The sequence below is a fragment of the Delphinus delphis genome, chromosome 3 (assembly GCF_949987515.2).
Source record: "Delphinus delphis chromosome 3, mDelDel1.2, whole genome shotgun sequence".
Lineage (NCBI taxonomy): Eukaryota > Metazoa > Chordata > Mammalia > Artiodactyla > Delphinidae > Delphinus > Delphinus delphis.
The window spans coordinates 109,842,282-109,861,348 of NC_082685.1; the positions used below are offsets into that span (position 1 = coordinate 109,842,282).

Sequence of the window (19,067 nt, forward strand, 5' to 3'; positions counted from 1 at the left end):
TTCATAGTTTTTACATTATTATCTAAAACTCCTCAGCATTCCTAGTTACAATGGAAATTACTGTTTACACCCTGCTTCTTTACACAAAGGGCTCAGAATAACTTGGTAAGAGCACATATAGTTTAGTTAAAGCATATAATAATGAAATAGAAGTGGAAAATAGTGATTGCAATATATAAAACAAGGGCCACAGTGGATGAACGTAGTTACTGATTTTGGGATTGACTTCCGTATCAGATGAAATTCTGGAACGATGAGCAGTTATAGTATAATTGGAAAAGACAAAGAATACTACTAGTTATTTATAGGAAACAAAGTATTTCCTAGCACAAAATTCTTTTTTTTTAAATAAATTTATTTTTTTTTATATTTATTTTTGGCTGCATTGGGTCTTCATTGCTGCACGCGGGCTTTTCTCTAGTTGCGGCGAGCAGGGCCTACTCTTCATTGTGGTGCATGGGCTTTTCATTGTGGTGGCTTCTCTTGTTGTGGAGCACGGGCTCTAGGAGCACGGGCTTCAGTGGTTGTGGCACGTGGGCTCAGTAGTTGTGGCACATGGGATCTTCCCGGGCCAGGGCTCGAACCCATGTCTCCTGCATTGGCAGGCAGATTCTTAACCACTGTGCCACCAGGGAAGTCCCCCTAGCGCAAAATTCTAAGAGAAGCATATGTGGCAATTTCTAGAGTAGGTGCAATGATATGATGGAAAAAAATACCATCAACAGGGCATAAAACAGAAGACAGAAGTGATGTGATTTGTAAGGCCTCATGGAATTAAGTTGGCAATAAGGGTCTTTTTGTTAGGGATGCTCTAGTGAGACCTGTGAAATATGTTGTTCCTGGTGCTTGGCAATTTCCAATCATTCTTTTTTACTTTCATTAAAAATATAATAACGTTATAGAAAGATTACAAGTAGATCATCCTATTGCCCTAAGAAAGTTTAAAAATTTTTGCTATTCTTTTTGCTATTCCTTTCCTGCTTTACAATTATATTGCCAAAGTCTCCACTTATCATCTAAAAGAGCAGCTCTCAATTTTGACTTCACGTTAGAATCAGTATTTTAAAAAATACTGATGCTGAGGCACCACCGCTATAGATTCTGATTTAACTTGTCTGGAGGGTGGGCCCTCTAGCAGTCGGTTTTTAAGTTCCACAGGTGTTTCTAACATGCAGCCAAAATTAGACCCACTCTTGACCTCAGCCCACTCTTCTGCATTCAGCAGAAGCTTCAGAAACTCATCTTTCCAGTTTGGAGAATGGTTTGTGGGTTCTTACCTGTGCCTTCCTCTGGAAAGTCCTCAATTCAACAGCCTCAGGACTCTGGGCGAGGCCAGAAAAGGCTCTGGGGAGATTGTGAATGGAATCCACTTGCGAGCAGTCCACGTAGAGCTCTACAGAGCCAGCTCCCCGGTGCAGATTGTTCAGTCTCAGGAGGACCCTGTGCTGCCTGCCGTCGGCCAGCTGCAGGTTGTTGAAAACCACCAAATGAATCTTCCCATCATTCTTCAGGTAACGGAGGATGGCTAGAACCAAGCACGGGTCAGTGGGTAATGAGATAAAGGGAAAGGGCGTGATACTGTGCTGCACAGCCTCCAGGTGACAATGGCAAGGCTGGGTCATTGGAAAGACGCAAGTAAGTCAGCACCATAAATTTTCAACATTCTGTGTGCCAGGCATTTTTCTAGGCATTGGCCACCACTCTGTTGCTAAGAATGTTTTGTGCTCATGAAGAGAGACGATAAGTAGTAAATTTGAAAATAAACAGAATAATTTCAGATAATGATGAGTACAGTGAGCAAGTAGAACCCATCAAAAGTCAAGTAACATCCAAGTAAGCTCCTGAGGGCATGACTTCACTAATTTGCAAACATCTACTGAGCACTACTACAGGGCTGGGTGCTGCCCTTCGTTGCTGTAAACACTTAATTTCTCCTCACTGCAACCCTGTGAAACTGGAATGACTACAGGTGAGGAAAGGGAAGCTCAGATAAGCGAAGGAACTTGCACAAGGACACAGTAAGTGACAGGACTAGAATTTGAAACTGAGTGTGGTTTATTCCATGACTAAAAGAATGCTAGGCCTGGATAGGCCTTTGTAAGGACTTCATGGGAGATCCACTACCTTACGCAAAAAGACATTCCCAGTATTACGTTGAGTGAAAAAAAGGTTTTGAGTCAGTACAGGTTCATTCCGAAAAAACTATGTAGGTATGTACATAGACTTATTTACACATATACAGAAAATTAGGAGGAAATATTAATACGGTCATTGCTGGACGATGTGTTTTTTTCCTTTTCTTCATTTTCATTGCCTGATTTTTCTACAAGAAACATGCATTACTTATGTAATACAAAAAAGTAAAAGAAAAAAATGAATTCCACACATAAACCCAGAGTGTGCTACAGTCAGTCTATATGATTCATAACAAGTAACTGGGACCATCTTTCCTCAGATACCTCTTCTGTGAAGTGTAAATGCCAACTTGGTGCTGCCCCATGGAGTAGCCAGCCAGGAATATCTGTTCATGTTGCAATACTGCCAGAAAAAATAATCCCTACTATGAAAATTTAAAGATGTTTTTGAAGACTTCCTCCAAATACATTAGACTTTCTAGGTTGACTTCCCCACCCTTCTAAACCCTGACTAGATTTGCTTTCCCATTTGACCATGGCTGGAGGGGGCCGGTTGGCATCAGGGTCTGTGGTATAGACAGATGCCCTGAGGAGTCAGGAGATCTTCTCTCGTGCCCACGTGGTCGCCGCCACTTGCTTACCGAGAGAGAAGAATTAGTAAGACCTGACAGAACAGACTGGCTAGAAGGTCTTTCTATGGCTGTAGTACATTACTACGTTTCCTGAAGCAAAGTATTGGTAAGACTTTGGTAAATGTGGTATGAGGAGAAAGAAAACAGACATGAGTAGAAATTCTTGAGGTATTTTAAACATGGGATACAACAGAGTTTTTTTACCCCTTTATTTAATATTGTTGAGAATTTATAATAGTAACAGCATGGCTGGAAATTGGAGGCATAAGGTACACAAAAGAGGGGGAAAATGAACCCAAATATATGCACTAATTCAATATTTTAAGACATCTATTTCTTTACTTTTTTGAATAGTTTTGCAAATCCCTGGCGTTTTTACAGGCCAGTGAAAACACCACTTGGACTACCAGACTTCAACCAGGTCATAGACACATATACTCAGGATCTCCTCGTTTTCATTATGGCCACAACCTCTGTTCCTCATAGTAACAGTTTAAGAGAATACACAGAGCAGCTTAAAACAAATACCCTTGGTCTTTCTCTCCTGGGATTTCTGTGTAATTCAAAGGAAACATATTTTCATGGGCCCTTGCCTGCTTTTAGCAGGCCTTCCAGGCCATGTGGGCCATGATTTATTTTCATAACTTAATTGCTAAGTTTAATTTTATAAATAGTACCTAGTGGAGTACGTTATGTATAACACTTGCACATTAATGTTGTGAATATAAACTTTCAATGAATAATTAAATGATTGCATTGAAAGCTTTTCACATATAAATTTAAAAGTTTAGAGAGTAGCAATTTAACAACTATTGCAGGCAGCCAAACCTGCCATTGTGTTCATGCTGTCATTTAAGGGCACGCTAGACTTCTGCCTTGCTTTGTGTTGCAGTGCAGCACTGAAATGAGATTCCTCATGCTCATAGATCTTGTGACAAGAGCAAGAGGAAAAAAAGGAAAAGAAGACTTATGGAAACTTCCATCTTCACAAGGTCTGTTAGCAGAAAATTATCAAGTGCTTTGACATTTACCATTCTTCATACTTGATCCAATAATTTTCATTTTGCTTATGGCTTCCATTTTTCTTTTTTATTGCAAACTTCTTACTTCAGTGCTTCTATACTTATTTTATCTTCAGAGCAGTAAGACTACCCCAGAGGGTCAACAGGCACCTGCTCAGAAAACTCAGCATTCTCCCATCAGTCACAATGAGTCTAGAAACAGCCTCAACAACCCAGGAGCCTGCAGCCTGGGAGATTCCCTGACCTTCTCCAGAAGCAGCACCACTGGAAGGGAGAGAGCAGACATGGTTCCCTTCCTCTCTCTGGTCCCCCTTTCCCAGTGCTCACCTTGCCCAATCTTAGCCCAACATACACACAGAGCAGAGGGGAGCAAGACAGAGGGGAAAATACAAGTGAGCCAGTAAGACATCACTTCTGCCTCCAGAAGGAGTGAAAAATCAGGCCTGGAAGCCAGAAGGAGCAGTCTTCTCCTGGCTCCAGCCCACTTCTGCCCCTTAGCACCCCAGGGAGCAACGCACTCAGGAAAACGGTCACTGGGTACAGCTCTGCTTCTTCAGCTGAGGCACATTCCATGCTCTTGCTTGCTTCTCACTGAAACAAGTTTGGTTGGTGATTTCAGCCTTGTTCTCTCTCAGGGGGAGTACCAAGAACTCCTCTGATTAGAACTGAATGCTGCAGGTCTTCAGAAGGTGTTTCTGCCTCTACCTTGTTCTATCTCTGGGTTTCTCTGCCAGATTCCTTACTTACCTTCCTGCTGAGGGTCTCTTTCTATGCAGTTTTTCTGGACTGAAAGCTTGAGATTCTTACAGGACCGTTTGGACCAAATGATTGCCTTTTCAATGCAACACACAACCGGGCCAATGGAATCATTCACTGGCTCCCTAGTGGTCCCTAATTAACGTGTAACTTATCCCAGGACTGGCCCAACCTTCCTGCCACCTTCCATTCTGCTGATCACCAGCCAAGCTGAACGACCAGTTCTAACAACCCATTTTCACCCCTCTCTAGCGTTCTCCAGCCTCCCTCATCCTTTTCTTCCTGTGCGAATGTTCTCTTCTCCGTTCCTCTCCTTCCTGCTCCATCATTGCTACAAATCTGAAGCCAAGCTCCAGTTCAAATGCACCAGACTCCCTCTAGTCTTCCATCTTCCCCATGGTTGGAAGTTACTGCCTCATTCATCTTCCCTAACACTTTCTCGGTGCTTTGCTAGGTATACTTTTTCAGGACTCAGGTTCCAGTCATGGCTCGGACACTTAATCCCTATGTGACCCTGGGCCTGAAGGGTCCACTTCTTAAACTATTGAAAGGAGTCAATAAAAGCTGTCCTTCCTATTTCATTTTGTTTTCAGTGGTGGTCAAATAAGAAAATGCAAAAATATAAGCTGCTGTACAAACGTAGGTACTAGTATATTTGTTTATTTCTTATCTTCTCTACTAAAGTATAAACTCTTGGGACAAGCAGTCTATTTCTTACTAATTTTCCCATACACCACAGCATCTGAGAACACCAAATACAACTATCTGTTGAATGAAAAAATAGATAAAATAGACTGTATCTACTTTGAGACATGTATCTACTCTGATTTTTTTTTTTTTTTTTTTTTTTGCGGTACACGGGCCTCTCACCGCTGTGGCCTCTCCCGTTGCGGAGCACAGGCTCCGGACGCGCAGGCTCACGGGCCATGGCTCACGGGCCCAGCCGCTCTGCGGCATAACCCGTGTCTCCCGCATCGGCAGGCGGACTCCCAACCACTGCACCACCAGGGAAGCCCCCTACTCTGATTTTTTTAATCCACAATCTTTTGAAAAATGTGGGGAGCAGTTTCTATTAGTTTACTTACATAAATCCTTTCCTTCTAAACTAAGCATCTTTGTGTACTTGAGAGTTTGGAGCCCCGTTTTATGGCTGCATTTCCATGTCTGGGTACCAGCCTGACAGAGGAGCCACGCAGCCCGGCCTGATTAAAACCATCTCAGTGACTGGCGGGGGATGAAGACGAAGAAGCAAACTCAAGCAATGAAGATTTGAAATATTGCTATCTTGGGAAAACTTTCAAAACGTGCTTTTTGAAAAGTGGACGGACTTGGTGGTCAAAAATATTATGATGTGTTGAATGTCAAAGCTATGAAGCAGGCTACCAGCTTTAAAGAACTGGAAATGATAATATTTTGTCTGCTTGGGCAAAGAAATTCCGCGTGACCTGGCCTGCAGGCAGCAAACTCAGCAAGGTAGTCCAGGGCTTTCTGCTTTGCTTGGCGAATGGCTTTGCTTGGCGAATGGCTTTGCTCTTTGGCACTTTTAAATATATGATGAAAGCAATTGCTGTCAACCTTTCCTCTTCTTCTCTAAATAACTGTACATTAAAAAAAGACTTCTTGCCATTAATGTTTCTTGTGACGGATATCCTTGTTTGCCTTGACTCATTTATCTTTATGCCCTACACGCTAAGGTCTTTGTAACTTTAGTGCTTTGGAAATACATAAAAGATAAATCATCAAACTGCTTTTCGTAAAAGTACTCTGGGTGACTCCCAGGTGTGATAAATGCAGTATGTGTGTTTTGAAATTTTTTTGTAGCAGTTTAAACCAATGTAAAGCTTACAGAATACACACACGCGCACGCGCGCACGTGCACACACACACACACACGGAGCAAAGAAACCATCCAGTGAAAGGAAGCACAGCAGTTATACTGAACATCTGCAGAAGGCTTTATATTTTGCCAAGTTATGAGGCATCATTGTAAACAACTATCAGGTAGGTAACAGAGCTGTAAATGTGCACAGGATCCCAAGGTCACCTTATAGGAGAGAGGCGCACAGCAACTTCATAAATGCCCATGGAATGCTCTCGAGCCTTAGCAGAGCCACAGAATATTAGCATTATAAGTCATCCAGCTTAATATCTCATTTCACAAATCCCTTCAGTAAAAGTGCAGCCTCTACCAGCACACTTCCAGTAACAAAGAACTTTACTTTGCAGAAAAACCCATTTCACTTTTGGATTGCTCCCCAAGCTTTTCCTAATTCAGAGCCAATATCTGTTTCCTCCGACTTCCACTGGTGTGTCCTAATTTTACTCTTCAGAACTATAGACAGATATAATCTTATCCTCAATCGAAATGACATTCTTCAAATATTTTAAGGCAACTTTCACTTCTCTCATGTCTTCCGTCTGGCTCCTTGATTTCTCCAGTTCCTTTAACTTTTTGACTTGTGATGTGGTTAAAAAAAACGGGATCCAGAAGGATGCTGGCTTGGTGACTCTCCTTAAGGTAGTCTCTGACTTGACAGTGTCCCTGTGAAATGTGCTCACAACTAGACACAGTATTCTAGATGTGGCTGGACAATGAAGTGTGCAGTGGGACTATCAGTGCCCTTAATCTGGCCACATGTGTGTATTAATGAAGCCTAAAATTTGAAAAGCTTTAAAAAGAAGTTGCATCACTGTATCTGTTCATTCATTCATTCAGCAAACATTTCTGAGCAACTACTAAGTGCCAGGCACTGTGCTCAACATTGCTGGGCTCTTAACGTTGTTGACTGGAATGCTTAGGATGGGTCTTCCACATCCTGGGCGTCTACAGTTTACTTTTCATTCCTAGAGGATGGATTTGCATTTATTATTGTTAAATTGAATCTGATGGTGGCCTATTGTGTGTCAGCCAGGTAGGACCTTGCAAATCTTGATAATGGCATCTGACATGTTCAACTGTTTTTTCCAGCCCTGTGCCAACTGCAAACATGTTAAAATACTATGTTTCCACCTAAGTCACTGATATGTTGAAAAGTTCAATGCCCAAGACAGAGCCTTGTCAAAACCACTAGATACTTTGCTATAAGGCAATTTACCAACTCCTAACGGTACTATTTATCTAGCTTATTCTTTTTTTATATTATTCAGAAAGGTATAATGAGTGACTTCATAAAATTCATTAAAAAATTTGGCAGGATTTATTTTTAGTAAACCTATTTGCCTTCAAATAATCCCAGCTTTCTTTTCCAGGAAATCCCCAAATGCATGAATAAAACAGTACAACCCTCTGAAGGTTTGTCCTAAAGTTCACGAAAATTCTTTCCACTTTCTGGATATCATCATTTTAAAACTGAGTTCCTTCAAGGGTACCTCATAAGAGTACTGTGAAAGTTAAAAGGGAAAATGAGCGTTGAGCCTTTAGCATGGCCCTGGTTCATTGTAATGGCTCCATAAATAAATATTATTATAAGTGTTTGAGGCACCTCATTTTTTCCCCTTCATTATTTGGTTTAGAATTCTAACTTTTTTTTTTTTTTTTTGGCCTCTCCACGCAGCTTGCGACATCTTAGTTCCCCCATCACGGACTGAACCCGGGCCCTTGGCAGTGAAAGCTCAGAGTCCTAACCACTGGCCAGCCAGGAAATTCCAGAATTCTAACTTTTAAACTCTTCCATCTCTTTCAAGCTGTATCTCTCATTAGCCTGTAGGTTTCAGAACAACTACTCTGAACCGTTTGACTTCTCCTGTCATAGGCTGAGGAGCCTGACTCTTTCCAGTCATTACTGCTAATTCTTGGAGTTCCCTTCATTTCCACAGCATCAAGTTGTTTTTTTGTGGCTCTCAAATTAAGGCTAAAGAAGAGGTCCTCTCATGCTTTTTCTGAAAGGTGAAGCTTTCACTAAGGTAAGCCAAGAGTTCACCAACTCATCATTTTTGGAAGACAGTTGCCTAAATAATAGAAAGGTGTCTCTGTCTCTATCTATCTAATCTATCTAATACGGTAACCTGAAGTTTTTATTGAGCTTCAGAGTCTAAGTTATTATACTTTATGTAAGTCAGTTCTTGCAATCAACCTGGGAGGTAGCTGTTATCATCCTCACTTTAGAGATAGTAAATCGATGCTCAGGGGGGTTCAAGATGTATTCATGGCGACACAGTTCCTGAGACTTTTAACTGTGACTCAAACTCAGGATACTAACTGGAAAGTTGTCTCTATGTCAGATTCAAGAAAATCACCAACCATATCTTCTACCCAGCTAGGTGGTTTCTATAGAATGCTTATTTCTATACCACTGTATTACTAATAATCTGATAGAGCATTTCTATCAGAAATACTACCTGTATCACTTTTACATCCTCAACCAAATGGTCTTCAACATTCATTCATTCAAAAAGTGATTCCGAGCCAGGCCTACTGTGTGACATTGTATACATCTAGAATTTCCACAACAATGTCTTTTTTTTTTTTTTTTTTAAACAAAGATACTCTTCTCAGCCTCCATTTATTCTATCCAGTCTCTTCATGAGCCACTTCTATGTACAGGGCACTGTGCTATGTGCTGCAGTGTACACAAAGGTGAGTTAAGGGAGGCTCAGTCCCTGCCTTAGGGGAGCTTATAACCTACTGGAGAAAAGACCTCTAAGTAATTCAAATACAAGGCAAGCGAACACTAGCACCTTCTGTGGAGGTACAAAGTCATATAAAGAAAGGTGTCAGGAGGAGCTGGAGATGTGTCTTACGTGTGTAGGATTTCAGTCACTTGAGATGGTGCAGGGCATGCACCAGGGGGAGCAGAGGGCAAGAGCAAAAGGACAGAGAAGGAGCGACAGTGTGGGTGCGTCCAGGGAACAGTAGTTAGTCCATCCAGCTGAAGCACAGGCTGCACGGACAGTTGGAAGGACAGATAAACTGGAAAGGCTGGTTGGGAGTCGGGCAATAGAAAGCCCTAAAAGCCCAGCCTGGGCAATTGCACCTTATTCAGTTTGGGATCGGAAGCCACTACAGGTCTCTGCAGTCAGGCATAACTAGATCCAAGTTATGCTTTGCGAACAGTAACGAGGCGACCATGGTAGGATGACTTGGAGAGTGAGAGGGTAGAAACAGAAAGCTCAGTGGCAAACTCATTCTTTGCAGTCTTCATGGAATACACTTTAGTTTCTCGTAGGAGCTCGTCAAAGGCCCAGACAACCAAATCCTCTCTTCGATTCCATCTGTGCAGTCACCCTCTCCCAAACCATAACCTTTAATAGAGGGAAAGATGTGTCCTATTTCCTACTCTGGTGCTTTAAGTCATGAGAGATACACCTTGATTTCTTGTTTCGCTGTTTTCCATGCAAAGCAACAGAAGACAAGATCAGCTGAGGCTTGTCAGTTGAATAACGGACTGGGGTTCACCTTTCAGGAAGATGCTTTCCCCCCACCCTCCACAAATCATGGCAGGTGTGCATGGCCCCCTCAACGGTCAGGTCACTGAAGATGGTCTCTTGCTCTTTGTAACTCCCCTGCTCGACCAGTCCCTGCTTCACCTACTCCCTACTCACATGAAAGTGTTTGCCCCCTGCTCCGGCAAGTGCTTATTCTAATCCTTAGGCCAGAACGCCTCCACCTGCTAGTTTATTAAAGGGAAACTTCTGCCCTCATGATGGCGGTTAACCTGAGGGGCTGTGAGGGATGTGCCCCAGCTGCCGGGTTTCCCTGGTAACTGACGAGCCAACCTGACGTCAATTCCCCCATACATGGTAGCCTCCTTCTCCTCCGAGTAGCAAAGATCGCTGCCATGTCCCGCCCGCTGTCTGCTCTATACAGTGGGACGTCGCTCCAGGACCTTTTGCTGCAGACATGTAAGATCCCCTGTCCAATAAACTGTTGATGTCTCTGTCACTGTTCTGGGCTCTTCTTTTGGTCTCGAGGCCTGCAGGGTGCAGCCCAGCACCACCACTGAACACCTCAATGGGGAGTCACAAACACATGCTGCATCTTTTTCTGGACCTGATGGACCCAGTGACTTCTTTCTTGTTCCAGTCACAATGGGCTGCTGCTCCTCCCTAGAACTTTCAGATTCACAAGGGATGGCAAATCTCTGTCCTTTTTCCTATTGCTCCAGGGAATCTTCTCTGTGTCAAATTCTTCAACTCTAATACTGTTATAAATTCCTCTTTGTTTTCTGAGAATTGTCATCTCTGGATTCTTTTACGACTCCTTTTAAAAAATATTTTTTCTAAGAGCTTTTTATCTCTTCTAGTAGGTTGGCAGGTGGAAAGGTGTTCAATCCTTTCCTCTTTTTTTCTCCTTTAACATGGAGATCAGCTGGTATTAACAGCTGACTCACATGACTGGTGATTCTTCAAAGGAAACACACTTAACAACCCCCTTCCCTATCCATCTACCTGCCCATGTATCTAGCATTACCCTGGCTTCTACAGAGTGAACAGAAAGAATCAGCTCGGGGGAAGTTGCTTGTTTTTCCACAATGGCCAATTTAGAAATAGAGGGTGAGATTCAGAGAGAGTGAAAAGCTAGAAGCAGAGTTTTTGGCTCTATAGAGGGCCTTTTAGCCACTAAGCTGAGCGAGCTAAAAGAAAAACCTTCCAGTGCATCTAAAATAATTTAGTGAGAAGCTACTGCCCTTTAGATGAAGAAGGGTGGCTTTTATAGATGACAAACTGGGTAGCTGGGTTCTTAGACAATGAGATGTTCCTTCAAGAGACGTGAGGCAAAATGGGGTTGTCAGAATCAAGGCAGAGAGATGGGTGAAATTACCTCCCATCAGGGCTGAAGGCGGGGCAAAGGGAGCAGGAATGGTTGAAACATCTGCTAAATCATGAATCATGTCCCCAACTCCCTTCATTGTCTGAAACCGCACCTCAGCCCCTGAGAGGCCAGAGGAACAGAGAAAGCAGACTTGTGAGTGAGATGGAAGGAGGGAGGGAGGATATTGGAACTTGACATAAAAGGAGGGGTTAAAAGCCCATTCCTTCTTGCTTTTAACTCTATAGCCCTATGAATGCTAAGAATTAGGAATTTCTTCCAGCTCCCAACACCTGCAGCTTTAAGTGTTCAATCACAATTAGAATCTCAGAGAGTTTGAAGCACTAGAAGTATCTACTTTGTAGAGCAAACTGAAATAAAAATCTCGCCGGAAGGACCAGTCCTCCTTTTTTAAAAGCATGAGGCAGCATGGACACGTATCTGTCACATTCCTCAATAAGCAGGAACAGGTGTTGTCCGCAGGGCACGGGTGGATGAGAAGGAGATGAAAAAATAGTGACCTTTTCCTTGGAAGTCATTTCTTAGTACATGTAGGAACTCAATTTGACAGTGAAACATTTGACAGCAGAGGGAACAAACAAGTGACAGACCTGTGTAAATTGGCACAAAGCAGGTAGAAAAGAGAGCTGTTCATTTCGTTCTACCACTGAGATATATTCTCTCCATCAAGTCCGGGAGGTGCTTGCAGAGCTAGGAGTTAGGTCTGCTAAGCCACATGCTTCTAAGGGAGCACAAGAATGGTGCGAGTGGCTATTACAGGCTGAATGTGTGTGTTCCCCTCAAATTCATATGTTGAAGCCCAAACCCTCAATATGGTGGTATTAGAAAGTGGGCCTTTGGGAGGTAATTAGGTTAAGATTAGGTCATGAGGGTGGGACCCCCACGATGGCATTAGTGTCCTTACAAGAAAAGGAAGACAGAGCTCACTCTCTCTCTCTGCACCAGCACACACTGAGGAAAGGCCATATGAGGACACAGTGAGAAGGTGGCTGTCTACAAGCCAGGACCCAGGCTCTCATCAGGAACCAAATCTGCTGGCACCTTGACCTTGGACTTACCAGCCTCCAGTACTGTGGGCAATAAACATCTGTTGCTTAAGCCACCCAGTCTATGCTATTTGTTATAGCAGCTCAAGCTGACTAACAGAGTGGCCAAACGGTCCTGGGTCCTGTCCCTTCCAGGACTGGATCCGGAATAACATGAGGATTGGACAATGTCAAAGGGCATTTTTGCCGCAAGCTATTCTTCCTTCTTTCTCCCGATATCAACTCACCCTCCCTATACAGGTAAGTGCACAATCAGAGGAATTTGGTTGAAAACTGAAATCAATGGTGGATGGAACCATCTGAAGGAAAGTAGACCCCAAATCCTGGAATAGGCAGAGAGGATTTTTAAGAAAATAATTTCTATAAATCTCCTTACCTTTGTTCAAGCGTCCCATCACAGTAAACTCAAAATACTTGCTGTTGTCCGCCGAAGAGTAAAGTCCGAAGATGGTGGCTGAACTTTTCGTCTGCAGCTTGAAGGTGGAGATCACATAGAGCTCGTTCAGGGTGGTGTCTGTCAGGACTGGCTGCAGGGCACCTGGGTTCAGCCTCTGGCTGGCGGATGGGAGGAGGTCAAAGACTGCGGAGAATGGGGAGAAAGGAACAATCAGTGAAAGGTTTAACTTTGGGGCAAACACGTTTTTAGAGGGGAGACAATTTGACAGTAAGCTATGAAGTAAACTGATACTGTAATCATTTTTCCACATTGTCAAACTCGCCAGTTCTTCCTCATCACTCTTACAGTGGCTGGACATTTGAACCAGAAGAAATAGAGCACAATATTCATCACAAGGTTATAGCCCCCAAGAGAAGACAAACTTTGCAAACCCAAAATTGCATTTTGGCTGAAGAAGTGGCTCTGAAAATGCCCACTAGGGAGAGGCTAGTATAAAGGCTAAAAGCCTTTATACTAAAGGCTTAACGTACAAGATGTGGGGGACGCAGGTAACAGCGTCCAAGTCATTGTTTTTCTTATGGCCCCTAGTAGTGAATTTCTGCCTTGGGGTCCCTCATGTGCCTCTTGGACCGGAGCCAGTTGTCTTTTCCTGGTCAGTGATAAGTGACACAGGAAATATGCAGCAGAAAGCAGGGATGTGGTAGGAGATACACTGACAACAAAACAGTTTGCTACCTTTGTGAGACCAAAGTGTTCGCTTTGTGCATTTACAGTGCCCCAGTGTTTCTCTGCTAAGAAATCCCGATGTGGAAACAAAACAAAACCATACAACGTGGTTTCTATTTCTTGATTGTAACCTCACTGATAGAGTTGGTCTACAAAAACTAGAACCTGCATGTATATTTGTGTAAGTTGCTTCTGATCGAGTCAGCAGCACCTTCTCTCAAACTTTATGAAAGTTATGAGAGAGTCTGTGCAGTTAATTTAAAAGGCAAAGGCCAACTTTGGGTAATACTCACTAGAAGTTACTTAGTATTGTTCTTGGTTTATGCAAATATCGTTTGGACAATTCCATAGCCTGCAGGAACTTCAGGCTCCAGAGCTGTCTCCTGGATACAATTATCTGGTTACTAAAAAGGGTCACAGTATCCATAATTTATAAAGAGCTCTTACAAATCAATAATAAGCATCCTAATAGAAAAACGGGTAAATAACGTGAAAAGGCAACTTACAGAAAGAGTTACAATGGCACATAAGTAGATATATAAGTGTTCATATGCTTAACTAATGATGACGGAATTGCTAACTTAAACAACGAGGTATTATTTTCACCATCAAATTGGAAAAACAATAAATACAATAATACCCAACTGTTGGTGAGGATTCAGGAAGATGGGTACTCCTATACTGGTGGGTAAGATTTAAACTGGTATAAACACTTTGAAGCCAGTTTCAATAGCAATATCAAAGGCCCTAAGACACATATGCTCTTTGATTTAGCGTTGCTACAAAAGGAATTTATCTTAAGAAAATAATGGATGACACAGTAATTTATTTAGGAGATTCACCACCAGTGTTCATTCTAGAATTTCTATTTAGGAAGGAGTTATGTGAAATTCTAATTGGAAGAGGTGGGAAACCTGAATCTTTGCTGGCAGAGCACTTTGTCTCTTCTTAACAGAGACAGAAAGGCTTGACAGGGATTACAGGGATTTCAGCCCTCCGAAGCCATCCTGTGGCACTGCAAATGTTCAACAAATTATTTATAGTATAAAAACACTGGAAACTAAGTGTCCTACATTAGAGCCCTGGATAAATAAATTTTGGTCCACCCAAAAAGAGAAATACTATATATTAAATTACTATATATTAAAAAGGGTAATGCAGCTGAATACTTAGATATGGGAAAAAGCTCATGATACATTAAGTGGAGACAGATGATAAAATTACATGTATAACATGATCCCATTTGAAATATGTATTTGCCCAGAAAAAGATTTGAAAAACAATGCGACAAAATGCTAACAAGAATAGTAGCTATCTCTGGGTTGAATAATTATACATTTTTAATTTCATTTGATTTTACTTATCCAATTTTCTTTTCTTTTCTTTTTTTTACAATGAACAGGTGTTGCTTTCGTCAGAAAAAATAAAGTTATGAAACAAACAGGCAAAAGCCTAGTTATTAATGAATGTCTACTCCTTTTGAAAGACGATATGTCTTCAGATTGGATCTGTATTGTTTCTTTCATGTGTATCAAGAACCTTATACAATAATGATTTTAATACTAGCAGTGCTGGAAAGCAGAATATCTATTATGTTCTTTCTAGCATCCCACATTCCCCAAACATGAGGACTGCTGCCAACTGTACTTCAAAAGGGGCATAGAATTTTTAAATTTCTAGAGAACTGGAAACTTTACATTTCCATCAGTGGGAGCAAAGGGAAATAAGGCAATATATTTAAAAGTTCCATTCAGGACAAGACATCTTCAGGAAAGAGATGTGTGTTTAAAAGTATGTGAACTGCATGCAAAACTAAACTCTTGGTATTCCTGATTTTTGCTTTGACCATGATTACGTCATAATTCAGCTGAAACTAAATTCACCGCATTTCAATCTGTACGGTTCCTCTAATCCACTGGCTTCACTCTCAAGAGGCCAAGTTGGGATTAGTTAGTAATGAGTTTGGAGAGTGTTTTGAAAAGGAAATGAGACACCACAAATTTCTACTAATGTTATGACGCTTTAGTAATAGCGCCAGGATCTAAGCACAACCTTCTAGTGTTACAGGTGAAATTACTGCTACCAATGAGCCCAACCATCACTGTATGAAAATTGAATACTTACCAATAAGACTAGCAAGGCAGCTCAGAGGAAAAAGGAGATAAATTATTCAGCTGAGCTGATAATTGCAAACTAATCAACTCAATAAAGAATCTATCAGAAACTTGACTTAATCAGATCATCTACAGCAATTAAATTAACCAGATAATTTAGGTATAGCCTGATTTCAAGTCTCCATAAAACAGGCAGCTCTGTCCAAGGAGAAGCAAAATCCATACCTGCAACACACCATGAAGTTGTGTGTTCAAACGTCAAGAATTCATATAACACAAAATATTACACCCATGAATTCAAACCTGTTAAATAATGTTTGCAATAAGAAAACTTTTGAACTGTGTCAAAAAGCTTCCTTTCTGACACCAAAAGCAAAGGTAACAAAAGCAAAAGTAAACAAGTGGAACTACATCAAACTAAAAAGCTTCTGCACAGCAAAGGAAACCAACGAAATGAAAAGGCAACCTATGGAATGGGAGACGACATCTGCAAATCACATCTCTGAAAAGGGGTTAATATCCAAAAAACTCATACAACTGAATAGCAAAAACAAACAAAACAACAAAAAATCACAACCAAACATATTTAAAAGTGGGCAGAAAATCTGAATAAACATTTTTCCAAAGGATATAGATAGATGGCCAACATATACATGAAAAGATGCCCAACATCACTAATCATGAGGGAAACGCAAATCGAAACCACAATGAGATATCACCTGACACCAGTTAGAATGGCTATTAGCAAAAAGACAGGAAACAGCAAGTGTTGGTGAGGAGGTGGGAAAAAGGGAACCCTTGTACACCATTGGTGGAAATGTAAGTTGGGGCAGCTACTATGGAAAACAGTATGAAGGTTCCTCAAAAAATTAAAAATAGAACTACCTTATATGATCCAGCAATCCCACTCCTGGGTATTTAGCCAAAGAAAACAAAACCATTAACTCTGAAAGATATATGGAGTTATTCATCACAGCGCTATTTACAATAGCCAAGATATGAAAACAACCTGTGTCCATCAACGGATAAATGAATAAAGAAAATGTGATACACACACACAACAGAATATTATTCAGTCATAAAAAGGAAGGAAATCTTGCCCTTTATGACAATATGGATGGATTTTGAGGGCATTATGTAAGTGTAATTAAGACAAAGACAAATACTGTATGGTCTCACTTATATGTGGAATCTTAAAAACAAAAACAAACAAACAAGAAAGGACAAGCTCATAGACACAGAGAACAGACTGATGGTTGCCAGAAGTGGGGTAGTAGTGGTGGGGGTGAAATGGGTGGAGGACGTCAAAAGGTACAAGCTTCCAGTTATAAAATAAATAAGCCATGGGGATGTAATGTACAGCATGGTGACTATAGTTAATAGTACTGTATTGCACATTTGAAAGTTGCTAAGAGAATAGATGTTAAAAGTTCTCATCACAAGAAAATAATCTGTAGTCATGTGTGGCAATGGATGTTAACTGGACTTACTGTGGTGATCATTTTGCAATGTATACAATTATCAAATCATTATGTTGTACACCTGAAACTAATATAACATTATATGCCAATTATACATTAATTTTTTAAAAAGGCTTCCTTTCTTACCTTCTTAGAAGCAAGGTCACAATGAATAAATACTATAAAGTACAGCATTTTAAACATTTCAACCCAAACTAAAAGCAGTTTCACTGCCCCCTGAAAACACAATTCTGGTTGCCTGGTCTGGAATCAAAATGAGTTATCTGGTGAAATGCAAAGTTTAAATGGGTAGTTACTGCAGTGGGAGGGGAAGGGAATGGAGAGCACTAGCACAGGCTTTCTTCATTCTGCCTTCCTTGAATTAGCAATTTTTACTTCAAGTTGCGTGTCTCTTCCAGCTTTATTTCCTTAGTCAGTAAAAATTAACCCCAGGCATCAATTCAAACAGATGAAGATCATCACTGGATAGCCAGTTAAAGCCCTAAGATGTTTTCTTGCTTAAATAGTATCTTCCTTTTGGTCTTTCCAAAATTCTGTTAAACTTAAGTGCTTTCTGCCCAACAGTTCTTTTCATCCCATCTCACAAAGGGGTTTGAAGACTGATCATCCAGGTGGCTTTTCAAATTATTAATCAACTTATTAACCTCTTTGTAGAGAAAGACCCATTTCTCAGCCTTCCAGTTCAATTTACCTCAAGAATCAAGAGACCAAGCCAACTTCCAAAGGAGGTTTTGGGGTCCCAACAAAGTTGGAGCAGAAAAAGGCGAGTGGCAGGGCAATACAGCCATACTGCACCTTTCTTGGGGATATCAGCCTCAGACCACCTGGTGGGAACATCGCTCCTGCCGCGTCGAAGGATTTAGGATGCTGGGCTGAGTGGAGGGCCGGCCAGAGAGAGCCGCGGGGGACGGAATGCGGCTTTCACCCTACTTCAGACAGAACGTGTTCGAGGTCTAGGGCCGCGCCATAAGCTTGGAAACCCCACGTCTTTGCCAAGCCTGAAAATAAGTTTTGCATCCCCTTAACTATTGTATAGGGAATTGGTCTCATCGCTGGATAATCGAATCTCCGAAAATTCTAATCTTTATCGTTTCCAATCACAATAAAAAACAGAGAGGTGCCGAGCGAGGCCCCAGGAGCCAGGGGCCGAGCCGCGCGCGGAGCTGGTCCCTCCGTTCGCCCAAGTGGACCGCGGAACGGCGGGCTCCGTGACCGAGGGACCCTGGCCCGTGGCTCCCGTCCCGGCTCGCTCCCACTTACCCTGGGGGGTGGTCTGGGCGCCGGCCCCCAGCCACGGCTGCAGGGCCAGGTGCAGCAGGAGCAAGGCGGCTCCGCGCGGGGCCAGCATGTTGGCTTTTCCTGCTCCCCGCGGGCGCTCGGGACTCACGGCTCCGCGGGCCCTGCCTGGGAGTGCGGACGGCGCGCAGCCCCTCGGTCGGGCTTCCAACGCGCAGCGCAGGTGAGGTGAGCGCGGCGTCCGGGCTGCCGTCGGGGGCGGTGCTCGCGTCCTGGCGCCGCGGAGCTGAGTGCGCTGGCTGCTGGGCAGGGCGCTTTATGGTCTGGCTGGCCGGGGTGGGGGAGGGCCGAGGCCGGGGCGGCCTACTTGGCTGGGATCCCCTTTGGCCGGGAAGTATGGGGGCGGCCTGAGCGGGGAGCGTGGGCGGCAGAGAGAGAGGCGTGAGCTTCGGGACTGGGGACGGGAAGGAGCCCTGGGCCGACTCGGTCCTGGGTGGGTGGGCGTAGTCGCCGGGCCCGCACGGACGAGGGGGTTAGGAGGATGCGAAGTGCAAGGATGAGCAGTCGCGGGGCTGGTGAGAAAGTGAGGACACGCAGGACAGAGAAGAAGGAGAAGAGCGGGGCAAAGGAGGAAGAAAGTGACACTGACCCGCTAGCTTTGGGCACCATCCATCCCCCACCTCTTCTTTTCTAAACAGAAGAACATCGTTTGGTCAGGCTCATAACGCCCATCTTGGGTTCCCTTCCCAACGA

General features: G+C 42.8%; 1 protein-coding gene across 1 annotated transcript in view; it reads right to left on the bottom strand.

The window, feature by feature from the left end:
* Positions 1 to 18,607, bottom strand: part of THBS4 (thrombospondin 4) — a 50,062-nt gene extending 31,455 nt beyond the window's left edge. Inside the window, exons 1-3 of the mRNA XM_060007000.1 lie at positions 18,339 to 18,607; positions 12,737 to 12,940; positions 1,278 to 1,525 (exon numbers count right to left, since the gene is read on the bottom strand). Coding sequence (XP_059862983.1) covers positions 1,278 to 1,525; positions 12,737 to 12,940; positions 18,339 to 18,426 — 540 coding nt within the window. The 5' untranslated portion in view covers positions 18,427 to 18,607. The remainder of the gene's footprint in view (positions 1 to 1,277; positions 1,526 to 12,736; positions 12,941 to 18,338) is intronic.
* Between the last annotated feature and the right edge of the window lie 460 nt (positions 18,608 to 19,067).